This window comes from Ciconia boyciana, chromosome 2, assembly GCF_034638445.1.
Source record: "Ciconia boyciana chromosome 2, ASM3463844v1, whole genome shotgun sequence".
In the NCBI taxonomy this organism is placed as follows: Eukaryota; Metazoa; Chordata; class Aves; order Ciconiiformes; family Ciconiidae; genus Ciconia; species Ciconia boyciana.
Window position 1 is genome coordinate 26,576,368 of NC_132935.1, and position 16,023 is coordinate 26,592,390.

The window sequence follows — 16,023 nt, forward strand, 5'->3', positions numbered from 1 at the left end:
TACCCACCAGTCTCCTAAGAAATGCAGGCGAAGCGCTGCTGTGCCATTTCAGGCGGCATGCACGTGCCAGCCGCTGCCGCTGCCTGCTGAAAGCTGGCTGAGCTGACGGCTGGGGGGCTGGCAGCACAGACACCTTCCTCTATAACCTCACGCTAGCTTTGATGTAGGGGCTGAGACTGAAGCAAAGCAGGGCCAGGGGTGCTTCCCCGGCTCCTGGCAGCCAGAGGAGCAGGTGGAGGGACACACAGACAGCACGGACGGAGCCAGACCCGAGGCTGCCAGGACTGAAACACAGCAGCCCCCAGATCACAGCAGCCTGTGTAACTGCCCACCTGCATGGATGGACACAGGACATGGGGGTTTGACGTTAGAGATCTCAGAGCAAACACTCACAAAATCCAATTTTTGCTGCTGATGCTTCATTATACAGTGACGGATTCTCTCTACGGGTACCAACATGTAACAGCTCTCTCAAAAGCAAACCAGGCTTGCTGATTAATCTACGCCATCTTTAATTTTCTCTGCGTGCCTTTCTGCGTGTTCTTATTTCATTCCCATGCCATCACGGAGGGCTCTCACTGCTAAATGCGACTGCAGCCATGTGAGAGAGGACTCCTCTCCCTTCCCTTCAGGGATCTGGCTGCAGCGGGGCTGGCACAGCCTCAGCCCCTGCCCAAAGCCCCCAAACTCCAGCAGTAATTCACAGCAGGGCCTCAGCACTCCCACCCCAGGCTCCATGAATGCAGTGAGCCTGGGACCACTCTTTTATCACCAGTCAAGCTCCACGATTGCTGGGGTAGACAAGGCTCATAGCCTTTGTGGTCCAAACCACTCCTGCATCTGGTTTCTCTTCTGCAGTGCAATGAGACTGGGTGGGATACTCTTCTGCCACCCGTCCACCCATCGTGGGAAGCCTTGGTTGAATTAATCTGTGGGGCGATTCCATGTGCTAGTGCTATCATCAGGGTGAGAGCAGAGCACTGTGCCTCCAGCTGGCCTTCCCTAAATGTCCCCTGGGTCTTTCCAGGCCGTTTCATTGCCTGGGATCCTGTGATGTTCTAGTGACAGCCCAGTGTTGATGGTGGTGCTACTTCAACTCCCTGCTCATTCCTGGCTCGGGGCTGGGGCTCCCCTTGGCTATGCGGCCACCGCTGTTGATCCAGCTCCAAACTGGGATCAGTAACGGGGAACTGTTCCAGTGGTTAAAGATCTCTGTTGCTTCTCTATGCCCAAGAGCGCCCTTGGACCTTCAGAGCTGTGCCCAGGACCCAGGGCAGTGTGCAGTGGCACAGGGCTGGGTGCAAGCATGGCCCAGGAGGAGGAAGGGATTTTCGGTTGGGGTTGCTCTCATACTATGTAATCATGGCCCCAGGGTATGAATGAGGGCATACCTTGTAGGCAGAGGTGGTATCTTTCATTAACTGGAGGGATAAAGTTGAAAAACCCCGAAGTTTGGGCCTCCAGGCCCTTCCTTGGGTACGGTATTTCTGTGTTTCAGACACCTCATAGGCAGCCAGAACCAGCCGGGGTATGGTTTACTGGAGTTCATGTGGGCTCCTTGCTCAGTGAAAGCCACTAAATCAGTCCTCTCCCTCGAGCCCAGCCAGGCTGATATGTGCAGCTGATATTTCACAGCAGTAACTGAAGTGGTAGGGTTGGTATTTAATAATTTTTTTAGCTGTTTTCCAGCTCAGTTCTGTAGCCAGTGCTTTGGCCACGTGTCCTTTCAGTGGGGTTTGCACCAACTCTCTTACTGAAGCGTCTCATCGCAGGAGTTCCCACAGCAGACCGGGATTACACATCCCCTGGGGAGACACAGGTACTAAGCCAAGTAACTGCCACGCGACACGCACGAGCCACAGGAGAACATGTTTTTATCACCACGCTCCATTTACACCATGAAAACAAGGTTTTTTTTGTTGTTTCCAATTTAGCACAGCATGACCTTCCATCAGCTTCTCAAGCCAAGCAGGGCAGAGGCAGCAAAAGTGGACGAAAGCAAGCTCATCTCGCTTACGCTCGCTCACGCTCGCTCTGACTGCCCAGGCTTGTTTGCCAAGTAGCCCATCTTTGACCTGCAGCGTTCAAAGGGTTCACTTGTCTCCCTTTGCGGGTGAGGATGCAGGCGAGAGGGGCTGCTTACATCTCCGTTCAAGTGATTAATGATTAAACAACAACAACAACAAAGGAGTCCGCGTGGACGCACAAGCCGAACGTGCCTGTCTGAGCACAGACTGAAATAACCGGTTGCTTCGAGGTGGCATTGAGCCCGCAAACACACCGGCTCCTTCCCCGTGGCGTGGGACCGGAGAGGGACAGGGGATGCTGGGTGCAGGCCATGCCCGCCCCTCGCCACCCTCTCTTCTGGGGCAGCGCTGCAGGACGCGGGAGGGCTGGTGCTTCGGGTCCCCGTACGGCGCCTTTCGCCCCCTTCCCTCCCCTCCAGCACTGCCCCCCGCCAGCCCTTCTCCCCCTGCGAGGGGCACGGCCTGGCTCTACCCCCTCCCCAGCTCCAGAGAGGCCAAGGAGGTGACCTCAGAGAGAAGGGTGGGACAGAGATAGGTGGGAGCATGAAAAAAGGCAGAAAGTCCGTATGTCGGGAAGTGGGCATCTTCACCCTCAGCCCCCCCGGAGTGCTTCATTATGGGGAGGGGTTAGAGTCTTCTCTCTATTCTCATTATCTTGGCCAGTTTCTACCAGCTCTACATTATAACAAGGTCCCTTACTGAAAGTGTTAAGCTATTAAAAATAATAATAATAAAAAAGGTGGCACAGGCATTGGATTTTTCCTTGCAATTTGCTGCTTTCTGGCATAATTGCTTTTAGGATCTCACCACTTGCAAGACCCCGAAGTACAGCAGTCCTAGCATTTGAGGCGGTCAGCAGTGACAAAAGCACCCTGAGAAAAGATCTCGCCTTAGAGAACGGCACTGCTGCAATTCAGACACCAGAGCATACACAGCTTTGGTTGGCAAGTTACTAATTATAGGTTAAAAACACTTCACGTTCGCAGACTTGGGGTATTCCTTTGAAAGTTACTTTAATCAATGTACATTTATTTTCAGCTTGCAATCTTTGCAAAGAAAACAACCAAAACCCACAGACAAAAATATAATTAAAGACTTAAAGTATTCGATAGTTTCAAAATTGTTTGGTTTTCATGGCTCAGGATGCATGACAGGAAATTTGGGACAAGAAAGTTCATGGGTGTCAGACCTGGCAAAATAGAGAGCACTGAGCTCTCTGTAGCTGCCCGCCAGCGATGTGGACACTGGCTTTTCTCAACACCTGCTTAAAGCTCTTGCCGTCATGAGATGTTATAGTGAGAGTATCCCTCATCTTGCAAAAGGGCAAATAGAAGAATAAAAATCTGCAGGGGGAACTTTTAGGAACTCCTCTAGGCATAAAAAAAATCCTACTCTAAATGTGGGGTGTTATTTTCATAGAAAAAAAGTTGTGATAGAATTATCTTATTTTTTTAAAAATTGTTTTAAAACAAGAAAAAGATTGTAATGTTCCTAGTTAAACAGTATAACATCATACTATGCAGGCTGGCATACTGACCACAGAAAGCACATAAGTGTTAGACAAAAGCTTATTTTTAAAAATTCCTTAACATTAAGCTCTTATAAAAACTACATGAAGTACATAAATATTCAGTTTTAGATTTTTAGTTTAAGATTTTAAAATACAAGACAACATGATTGCTGAGACTCAGTTGGTTTTTTTTAAAAAAAAAAAAAAAGAGAAACCAGATGAAGATGTAGCAGCCTGAATACTGGACATACTTTTATCATCAGGGTAAACAGAGTTGTCATTCCTTAGGTTATGCAGGCTAGCGGAAAGTATAGTAAACTTCTGCAGTTTAGATTTTTTAAAAAACATATAAAACCATTAGATTTTAAAACATGTTTTACTGAGACTGTAGTTCAGAAGGTGAATTTCCTCCACGTAATACAATAATTTTAAATATAGCCTTTATGAAAGTATAATATATATTTTCACAATGTTTTTTCAGATTAATTCCAGTTATTACCTTCATATTACGTATTGTTTACACATCTGAATACCTGAGTGATGGGTTCACATCTCAAGTTCAATCAATAATCTTAACCTCAGAGAAAGTTACATTGTGGAATTGGACTGTCATCTTTACTGATGGAGTCTCAGGCTTTCCTGCTTAAATAAATAAAATTGCCTCCAGCTGACATCCTGTGCCTAACTGAGGTAACAGAGATATTTAAAGATATCAAAGCTGTGAGATTTCCCAATTAATCGTGCAAAAAGAAGATCAAATATACACACGTTTTCCCCTTTTGTAGGAATCGTCTCATTTCTAGTTTGTTTGATTTCTAAAACATACAACCATTATAATGGGGGCATGGTATACTACCCGGCTTTAGGTTAAATGAAATTAAATATTGTTGTAATCAATTAAAACAGACCGACTTATTGAAAAAGAATATAAAGGATTCAGTTCTGAACTTAATAAATAGAATTCAAAGAATCCCAAATATGAAGGAGCTTGTGAAAAGTAACACAAGACCCAACTCGGATCATATACATTAGGATGCGCATCTAACTTTATAAAATCTTAGGCCAGGGTCCTAAGAAGAAAGCGGTATCGTCATAGAACACAAGGCTGGCGGGGACCTGAAGAGGACAGCTTGTCCACGTTGGTGCCCGACAGTGGGATCAGCTATACCAGTGCCATCTCTGACGGGTGCTTGGGCAACCAGACCCAAAACATTGCCGGGGTGGAGACCGAGCAGCCTCCCCGGGCAGTCCAGATCAGTACTTAACTCCTCTTAGTATGGGGAGGTTTGTTCTGATGTCCCCCTTAATCCCCAGGTGTAACTCCATCTCTTTCTCCTGGTCCCATCCACAATGGGAAGAACTTACTCCTCCTCTCTTCATAGATGCATTTTTTATATACTGTTCTCATACCTCTCCTCAGCCTCCTTTTCACCAAACTAAACAATCCCAATGCCTTTTGGGAGCTGTTTTCACGTCCCATCTGTTCACTCTGCAGTTGATCCACGTCTTTCTGCAAGTTTTGTGCCAACTGTTGGCCATAACTTTGCACTAAAGTTTTACCAGCACTGCATAGAAGACTTAGAAAACTTCAAGGGCAACCCAAACAAAAATCCCATTTGTGCAACCCAACATGAGGTTTGCCTTTTTTTTCCCCAAAAAGCATTTAATTATTGGTGCATTCAGTTTGCAATTTGTTTTTCCAAACCTTTTCTGCCCTATTGCTTCCCATCCACTCATTCCCTATCTGTATTTGCACAGTTGGGATATTCCTATGCAGTTAATATGCAAAGACTCTATTCCACCATCAGTCCCTGAGTGGCTCATGTAGGCTAATTTTCTCGCTGCATAACTATTAATTTATAATTGTGCTCCAAAATTAAAGGCAGAACCATCTTCTCAGAAAGAGAAGTTGGAAATACCATTTTAAAATATTTTGCACCAATTAATCCTGTTCAATATACTCATGTTTACAGAACAGTGATTTAAAAGAATATCCTGTCAAATACTTCAGACTGTAACAGCGTGACGTTTGCCAGAAGAAAATATAAATCTAGATTACTGTGGCTGTAGTGATTGCGGGAAGGTGGCACACAGGAAAGAGAAGAGCAAAGAAATAAGGGAAAAAAATGAAAGGGGGAAAAAAATTTAAATTAGATAGCCTCATTTCCATTATCACTTGCCTCATCTGGAAGAGTTTTTCTACTTTGCCATCCCCCTCTTTTTTTTTTCTTCCCTTTTACTTACTTTCATATATACCAAGGCACTGTTGATTTGGTCTCGCAGTAACTAAATACTACTATAGAAGGAACATAAGCACCCCATACCCAAAGTGCTTTACAGGAGCTCTGTTTTAACTGTTGATGTTTCCCAAGGGCCTCCCCAGGAACCACAGCATGAGTTAGGTCCTAGAATTTTGCTATTCTTTCTGCTGAGTTTGGGGAAAAGTCAGGGAAGAAAAGAAAGTGGCTCCAAAGCTGCTGGGGACTCCCCCCATGGTCCCCTGAGTCTAGTAACCACAGAGGTGACAGATTTACCTCACACAACCTTTGGTTACAAGGTGGATTGAGTCCCTTCTCAGGCTGCAACATTGCAAAAGCCTGTTGCTTTCTTATTCTCAAGAGAATATGCAACCAACGGAGCACAAAGGCGCAGCCCTTCAGCCACAGTTAAAAGATGTAACCGGGAGAACGAGAGTCAGAACCTGATGCTGAGCTCAGCCCCTCCAGCAGACGCAGGTCCCAGCTCCTAAGCTCTCCACCCTAGACCATCCATGTTTTGGAGAGCCTTGGAATAAAGCACATACACAGCTCTGAGTGCCTGTCTCGAGGAGGGGAATTACCTTTGGGGTGGTAGCAGCCCAGCTGTGCTTTCCAGGAGAAGCTGGACCAGCAAGGAGTTGTCCTTAAGATAAATGCTTTCCCACATCAACCTCCAGAAGTATAACCAAGTGCATTTTTGTGGATCTGTGTGTTTTTAAATAATGAGACAGGTCAGTTTGCCAAATACCTTATCTTGTTTGGCAGTAACTTTCTCACTTGGAAGATAGTTTCTAACATGCAGTGGAGAAGAATTGCTTGCAGCCAATTTCAAGAACAGATCAGCTTGCAGTTCTCAGTTCTGTAATATATATTTGGAACATGCCAGAGAACCTATCCCATTTGCAACTTTTAGCCTCACAAATCTCTTTATTTCAGGGTTTCTTTCCCCCCGCTCCCCTTTGAGTATAATTGCCATGGAAAGATGCTGTGCTCTAACCCCTAACTGAAGTCCAGTCCCAGGGCAGGTAGGGAGAGAGATGCTAAATGCTAAAAGACATCAGTTATTTAAGTAAGAGCATGTACATCATCTGATTTCTTTGCTAAGAGGGACAGTTGCGGTGCTGGGTTACAGTCAAAGTATACTTGCTGTAGTTCAGAGAGACCAAACTCAAACAACTGTCCCTGCCTGATCCTCCCTTAAAGTAGACTAGGTGGTGGGTCTTACAACAAATCATGATTCCTTCTCTTAAATATGATATTGTTAAACACCACATAGGGTGAGTAAAGCAGGAAGTGGAAAAATAAAAACAGTATAACGTGAGAGAGGTTAACTGCATTCCTCACTTTCTAAGTAGTGTGATCAAAGTTTGAAAGCCTCTACTCCTGTAAGCCATTTAAAATTTAAATATCTGATTACATATGGAGAGTGTATAAGATAAGAATCACCAACAAAGCATTTAACATCCCACACTTATATTTTTACAAAGTTACAGCATTTTTTCCCCCCCTCAGATAATCCATTTTACATTCCTAATTATTTCTGTGCTGTGTAAAATACACCTGTTAGAATGTGTTAAAGTATACAGAGCACAGAACAATCAGACAAATATGTACAAGATAAGAAAACAATGGGTTTTTTTTATAAAAATGTCAAATGCACAATTAGGTCTTAAAATACCTTAAAACCAAACAACTTTAAACTGTGTGCAAAATTAGGTAAAAATACTTTTTTTGCTATTCCAAAGAATGTAGTAGATCAGATTTTGTAGGTTCAGGCTAAACTATTTCTCTGCTAAGAGCAGCTTATTACTTTACCAAGAAGAAACCCTTGAGGACTTGTGTGATTTCAGCACCTGTGCTCTCAGTGAAGGGCTTAGTGGTCTGTGTGCGCATGCCTGTGAAAATTGTGCATTAACTTTAAGAAAGTTAGAGGTCCATCTGCTGATTTCCAGAGTTCTGATGATTTTTCTTGAGCACAATTGGCTTGGTAAAACTGGGAACATAATCAAAATCTCCATCTAGGCTCACTGTCTTTGTTCAAAACATCAGAAAGGGTGGAGGGATCTGCATGAAAGAGTTGTGCAGGTCACTGAATGCCACAATAAAAGCAAATTTTAATTTATTGATTTCCAAGATATCAAATCTTTACTGAAGGATCAAAAGCTTTAGTTTTCACCTTACACACACAGCATTTCAATGACATTTTCTGTTAGAGCGAAGTGTTTCACTAAGAGTATGCCAGACTTTACTCAATATTACACGATCCTTTAGTTTTCATGATGAAGTTTTACCATCAACTCCAACGTGGCAATGCCATTATCATCCCCCAGTGCCTGCTTTGCTCACTTCTACCTTCCCTTCTCTGAGCTGACACAGGTACTCACACAGCTAAGCAGTAAACTGGATTGGGTAAATACTGCCTGAAAGATGAACCCTTTTCCCCATGGGTTCTTCCAGCTGGATCAGCTTTCCTGACCTGGGTCACTGCATGGCAGCACTCACCATAGACAACCAGATAGGGGTGGATGGGAAGCAATGTAACATAGTTTAAGGCAGGATGCTACTAAGCGTCTACAGCCTCAGATTATTAGTTACATGGATGGGGTTTAGCTTTATCAACCCAGCCAAAAACCAGCTCGTTGGTCAACTAGCTGAGATGGTCACTTTTGTTTTTACACACGCTGTACTTCACTTAGCAGGACTCTTAGAGCAGATGACAGCAAGGTGATGCTGCAGGTGAAGATTTTGCCCAGAAGTGGATTACACCTGGGCTAAGTTGCCTTTGTGTCAGAGAAGAGGAAGAATGAAAAAGAGGGTATTTTTTTGTTATTTTTCAGAGGGGAAGGTAAAGAAGGGAATAGCAGAAAGAAAAGGGCATAAAAGAAATCTTATCACTTCTTTGACTATGTATTTTTAAGACTAGAGATTACAGAAGCATTTTTGTAAGTATATTTCCATATCTTCCTCTAAGACTACTGCACACGATAAAGCACATGGTGCAGCCATCAATACACTGCTTTTCAGTTCAACTTGCGTTTTTCTGCACAAATGCTTTCTGGGTGACTTCACCCTTTGACTGTTCCTATACAGAAGATCAAGTAAACCAAGCTTGAAAGGCTGAAATGGCCTGATCAGAAAGCTCACAAAAGCAAGAGAGTAGCTGCCAGTTATACAAACACAGTCTACTCCATTGCTGCAATTTTACATCAGCACGAGGTTTAGAAATCAGATTCTGTAGTTACCTAAGAAAGTAGCTCATTCTGCCTAACCAACACTATATCCTAGTGCATTGCTAGGAGAGTAACATCATCTCTGCACTTTGCTCCTCAGAGAAAAAACGGACTCTGAGGAGCTTTCTGGAAGCTCTCAATACAGATATTAAAGCTTGAGGTAGCATGCATTTGGAGCCCTGGGAAGTACACAAAGCAGCAGCCCATAACAAGACTGGAGTAGTCAAAACCTTTTAAATGATGGCTGCAATAGCCAATATATATTGCAGTATGACATTCTGGACATAGCAAAGAGTAGTCATGTTCCCAGGGCAGCAAATGAAAAATTATGTTGAATATGGGGGTTATCTGAAGCAAACACTATGATACCCCCAAATCCATCTCCTGGGGTTCATTATCCTTACCTTCTCTAAGGAAGTCTAACTGCTGGGGCCTTTAAATGCAAATCCATTCTTTGGACACTGTCCTGGCCGGATCATTTGTGTGTACAAGTCCATCCTCTGCTGCATACTACAAACACAAGTTAAGATAGAAGCAATCAGAAGCCAAACTAGTGCAGAAGAGAGCGCCAGCAGCTGGCTATGCTACTTTAACCTCTCTTAAAGCCCTGCGCAGATATCATAGCACAAGCCACATAATTAGACATTTGTAATGCTCCCATCACTGTGGCATCAAGAGCAATTCAACAACAGAAACTACACTGGGGTAATCAGCCTTCCCTAACAGCGCAACACATGGGTACACACAGTATCTTGTTGAAGACGACTGTCTCCAGACTCTGGCAGTCACAACTGACTGGTCTCAAGAGAGTGTCCCTGGAGATCAGAGACAAACACACCTCCTGTGCAGCTGGAGCCACACATACTCTCAAAGGCTCTAAAGGAAAAGTTAACAAGTTCACTACTAGGTAGATCCACATAGGCCATTTATCCCTGAAGTTGTTCTAATACTGCAGGAGAAACCAGTGGCATCCCTCATATTATACAATTTTAAGATGAAAGAAAAAAAAAAAAGGGCAAATACCCCCTCCCCCCCGCCCCCCAAAAAAAAGCCCATACTTCTTGCTCAAAGCCACGTCCTTGATCATTTAGCTTGACCTCCTGAGCATGCACCTCCTGAGCAAGCACCTACCATTTCCATCAGCATTTTCATACTATTCCTTAGCCCTAGTATAGCCTCCCTGAACCACATTATAAAGGTTGCTCCCAGACCACCTCCACTTCTGTTCCCCAAACTCATGGCTATAAAGATACCATGGGAAAGTTTCTGCTGGGGACTATCAGTCTTTCCTTTGCGTTGCTAAATCCTTAGCTAAAATGATACTCATGAAGACTAAGTTTAGCTCAAAAGCCACTGTCCCAAGATGCCTTGTGGAAGAGTTGTCCCTCCCCACGAGTCCTACAGTGTTAGCCTGCATTCAATGTCTCTGAATTAAAGCTCATCTTCTTGAGTTCCTCTGTACCTTTTAAGTCCAGTAGGTGCATTTGCCTCCAAGCATGTGTTCTCACCACTGTTTTCAGTCTTCCCCTTCCCCTGTTCCCACTATTTGCAAAGCCCTGGGTCATCTTCATACAGCACAGTATGGAAGGGGATAGCTCAATCACAGCAGGTGACAAGCAAATCCAGCAGACAAGAGCCATTCCTGGACACAACATACAGATGTTTATGGTTTCCCTTCAGACAAAAGTCTTCAAGGAGTTTCACTAAACAAATGCAATTGACAGGTCTAACACTACTACTTCTACAGTGAACAGCTATCCATGTCTAGGAGAGCTGTTTTTCCACAGGAGCTGCTTATAATGCTTGTTTATCCCCACAATATTGTGTTGCTGGGTACCTTTGTGAATAATTCTTCACTGGTGGCTCCACTACATAGCAGAGATGGTCTAATATCAAAGATGACACTTGCAATCATTTATATCAGTTTTGAGCCTATTGTCAGAAAAACAGCTATGGGAAGTGAAGATTTTATGCTGTAGAGTAGCATCTTCATACAAATTTATCACAATACAACACTTCCCACTAATGGTTCCCTGCATGCCTTTTCCATAATATTAATAATCTTACTAATCTCTAACAAAAAAATACTACTACAGTCACTATACCTATATACTACTCAACTTCTCAAGCACAAGGTCCAGGCATCAACTTATGAAACTAAGGAGGCTGAAAATAAGTCTTGCCCCCCAGTGCACCATTCAGCTTTGGAACTTTTTGCCACCATATGCTGTCTATGACCACAAAGTTTTAAACATATCTAAAGAGCAAGGAGATTAATCCATGGCAGGTATGCCCTTCTATGGTTTGGATGCAAGCTCCAGGTCAGTGCTTTCCGTTAGCTACCTGCCAAATACCTCTAAGGAAGGAGTTCTCCACAGCTGCCAGCAATGCTAGCAAGGCAGTATTTGCTTTTATCTACTTACATTTCATGGACTCTTTAGACACAGCATCTTTGGTGGTCAATGGCAACTGCCACAGGTTAAAGGCTAGCACCACAAAGGGACATGCTTGTCTTGCTTTGAAGCAATATTAATGCCACGATAGTTAATATAATTTATTCAGAAGTAATTAAAAAGTACTCTAACACCCAAAATACTCATAGTTTGTAGATGTTAGAAGCTTTGGTATTCTTTGTCAGGTCTTCCACAGTCTTATTCAAATTGCCACAAAACTGTAGCTCATTAACAGACCCTTATTTTGTTTTGATTTGGCAGATCCATCAAATATCCTCTTTTTGCTAAAATGTCAGGTAAACCATATGAGTTTTCAGCTACTGTTAGACACACATATATATGTATAACACTTCATTTAAAAAAAACTTTTACTCTGTGTTTCATTGAACAAGATGCACCCCGCAGACTATTTGCAACTGCATAGCTTTGTGGAAAGTGTCATTAACATTAATCCTTTTGGCCAGACAGCTGAAGCTACCAAAAAAAGGTAATTTGTGCATCTGAGATAAGAAAACAGAACACCATAAGAAAACTTAAGCTATAGAATTGTTTAAATTTTTCTAGAATCCTTATGAAAACAACCCCATTACTTCCAAAACTCATATGAAGAGCAAGGAAGACGACCTTTTTTCCACTTTTCTTTGCAGAGCTGATTCTTATTAGGGGGGAAAAAAGCCCAACCCCCAAACCAGACCATGATGCAGCTTTGAGGTAAACTAATTTAGTAAGGCAAGACAGAGTTAGCTTGCATTGCTGTTAAAAAAAAATATAAAACCAAAACACCAAAACCAAAGAAGAAGCCACCAGAAAATAGACCCACAATGAGACAGACACCTTGGGCAATCTAGCCTTCCTTTTGAAGCAAGGCTATGGCCCTTGTCTTTGGAAGGCATTGCTATTAAACTGAAGTTCCTCTGCCTCTCTGGCCCTTGCTGAGAGACTGGGCCATGAGAACTTGCAGTGGTGGGCCACAACAGCCTTAGCTGGGTATCCCAGGGAACAGCTTTCCCGCTCTCCCAGCCACTTGGCCCTGCTGCTGAGCCTCTGTGTGCTTTCTCAGCTCTAGTAGGACAATATTCAGTGGGGCAAAAGAGCTTCCCCTTCAGTCCTCTCCCCCCTGCACCACACTTGATTTATTATTAGTATTTTTGCAGGGTCCTTATCTGCTTTAGCAGAGGTCAGACACTGCTGTTTAAAACTCCAGCTATTCAGGGTAACCCTGCTGGCTTTGCACTGTGATGCTACAAGCACTTGCTAATTTATACCACCACCCTGGAGATAAAGGTAACGGACAGCTTCAGCACCAGGTTAGGCTAAGGGCGCTACCTGCTCTAATTCCCGATACAAGGTGATATATGGACTGCCCCCAGCCATTTCTGCATTCCCCCAAACTGAGGGGTGACAACCTCCTAGAGGAATAGCAATGAGCAACTTAGAGAGGTCTTGTCTCTAGATGGAAAAGCAGCAGATAGAGGACACTAGTAATGAAAAGTGTCCAGGGAGGGATACAAGACAAATAGCTATTCCAGGCTCTCTCTTCTAGTTAAACAAAGCCCAGGAACAGATACTTGCATGTTTTACATGGGGTCAGAGAGGATTTCTACGGTCATTCTTAGTAGTTGCGTATCACTATATAATGATGCAGTGCAAGACCTTAACTCTTTTTATTTCAATCTAGTTCTTGAAATCAAACATGATATGAAGCATTTCCCAATGCAAACCTTTTTGCCTTATAAATTGATCCTTCTTCTTGGATCTAATCAACAGCTAGATTGGATTTTTTTTTTCCCCCAATCAATATTTCTGAGATTGTGGTATTCTCTAAAGACTCTCAAAATAAAACACAATTAAGTTTCAGAAATCAGTTTTGGATGCAAGAACAAGTTTTCACATGTTCTAAAGGTTGATGTTGGCATTCAAACAGCATTTATACACCTCAAGGGATCCCAAACATTCATCACTAAAATATTACATAGAAACATTGAGGATCACTGTCTCTGCTGTTTGATTTCCTAATATTTTTTTTTCATATACATTTGCTTAACAGATACCAATATCCAGACGGAAGCTGTGGTTTACATTAAAAGTGGGTGTGAGTTGGGAGCAGTCAGCATACATAACCAAGCAGGTTTTCAGATCTCTGCCAAGTATCCTGCAGGTCAGTCAAGAGAACCACAGATATACCCAGCACTATTTGCACATAGGAACAGATACATGCATAGACACCATCTACAGGTTTCAGTTCCCTCCCTGCAGATTTTCTGTCCCTATTTTTCCCATGACTTCGTTGTCTGTAGTCCTGAAAATGTTTTTTCTTTGTTAACTGTTTTCTGCTCTGTGACAACAGATACTGCAGATATCCTTTCGTCAGGCTACTGATTGACAGCTTCTATTAATTTCAGGACTGTAAGCCAGGTCCTGTATTGCAGGTTAGTCTTACTACATATCCCTTACCATACTACACAGAGGAACACTAGTAGGGAAAGTCACAGGAGACAAGAGAAAGGGGAGGGTGCAGGGAAGAACAACTTGTTGGACTCATCCACTAGTGTTTCAAGATTAAATTAGCCTCCCCCTTTGCCAGCTCTAGGAAGCCCAGCAGACCCCGAGGAGCTCTGCAGCACCCCAAAGCCAGATCCTCTGGCTGAAGCCAGCAGGAGGAACAGCAAAAAGCAGAAGGTGCACATCACCAAGCAGCCTTCAGAAGACCTCAAGGAAATTTGACAGATCACCCCAACATCTGATGAACAGCAGATTTTTTTTCAGCAACCAATAGGGATTTTCAACTACTCCTTGGACTGGCACAGGTCATGGGTATAATGTGCATGTATACACAAGCTTGCAGCATAATACCTATAATGTTCATTGCTGGAAAGCAGCCCAGAAGCAGGAGGAAATGCAGCTTCAGTATAAAGCTTTTTTAGAAGTGGTTCACACAAAGTTTGAGAGAGGCAAAGCTAGTAAATTTTGTGGTGTAATTACTGAAGTTGAAAGTTTTAACATGGTACTTTGTTCACAAAAACTAACAAGACATGCTATTAGCAAAAGTATTTACATAACCAGAATAATTTTCCTTTTCCAAGGCTGGAATGTTTATCCATATTTAAACAAAGGCCACATAACTTGACAAATAGCAGAAGTATGAGCGCTAAATCATCAGGTCGTCTGTTAATCAAATAGAAACATTTAGATTCCCATGACTGCTGTTTAATCACGGACAAATATCACAGACTGTGTTCTCAACGAGGAAGGCTTTTTTTTTTTTTAATAAAACAAATTTTCAGCTCTAAGGAGCCTTATTCCAAGATCAATCCAACTCTACCCCTGCAAACACCAAAAGCTCCTTCGGTACAGATGCCATCCCCACATTTAACCAGATAACCTGCTGCCCACTCAATGCATATCTAACCAGTCTGCCTCCTGCAAGCAGCTTCCCATCTGTATAAGTTAATGGCAGCACGACAACAAACAGCAATGGGAACGGAGCCAGAAGCACTTGCTGCCACAAAAGACTGCAATGGTCTGCCCCGAGTAGCGTTGGGACCTTCAACACACCCCTGTAGAGGGCTGCTGCTGAGTGAAGAGAAGCATCCAGCAACATATCTTTGCACCCTGTATAACCTGAGATCACCTGGCCATAACCGCAAATGTTTAAAAAAGCCACCTGCGTGGATGACACACATGCCTTGAGGTGTAACAGGAGGATCTTCTCTCCCACCACTGAACTGTACTGTAAATGAGCAGAAGGAAAAACTATACTCAAACTGATCTCTTCAGCTAGCTTGCACAATGTTGTAATATCAATTAATCCATCATACTAATCCAAATGTTTTACTAGATAGCAAAATCAGGAGGTGACAGTAAGAGCATCAAATCATTCAGTATATTAAGTGAACAAAAGGAATTGGGATCTGTAAGTAGAAGAACCTCCAACAGCATCCATGGTGGCATTTTGTATGGTGGGTTGAGTAAGTCTTGGACACTGCTACCAGCGACAACATTTTTACAGGCTTATCAACTTTGAAGAAAGGTGGGTTTTTTTTTAAATTTAAATTATTTTACTATCCCAATACCCAGATACCTATTGATCAGAAAATTACCATTCTGCTGCTTTTCAGACACCGTGGTAGTTTTACTAATTAAAGCCTACAAGTGAAGAGATAATGACAGCCTATGGAGGCATGCAACAATTAGTCTTCCCTGCTAACACATTCCTTCTCCAATGAAATACAGTAGTAGTTAAAGGCATCCCTGCTGTTCTAATCCTTGGCAAACTACCTTCACTTAGAAAAGTGACTCATTAAGGCTTCCCCCCAGAAACAATCATTCTGGTGACAAGTTTGTGCCATTAACTAAAGAGTTGAGGTTATTTTGACAAATCCGTGATGGAGACCAGCTCACCGTGAGCAAGGATAGGTAATGAAGAGTCCCAGATTCTGCCACTTGATGTAAACATGTGAGCTCCATTTGCTGGACAGCAACTAAAAGCCAGGAGTAGGCTTTTGTGCTCAGTGAGCCCATTCACTGCAGATGTGATCTCATGCA

The 16,023-nt window shown here is 43.1% G+C and overlaps 1 protein-coding gene across 1 annotated transcript in view; it reads right to left on the bottom strand.

Annotated features, from left to right (window-relative positions):
* Positions 1–9,444: 9,444 nt before the first annotated feature.
* The window catches only part of ESRP1 (epithelial splicing regulatory protein 1), a 33,800-nt gene continuing 27,221 nt past the window's right edge, over positions 9,445–16,023 (bottom strand). The window contains exon 14 of the mRNA XM_072851199.1: positions 9,445–9,535. Within this exon, the coding sequence (XP_072707300.1) occupies positions 9,445–9,535 (91 nt within the window). The remainder of the gene's footprint in view (positions 9,536–16,023) is intronic.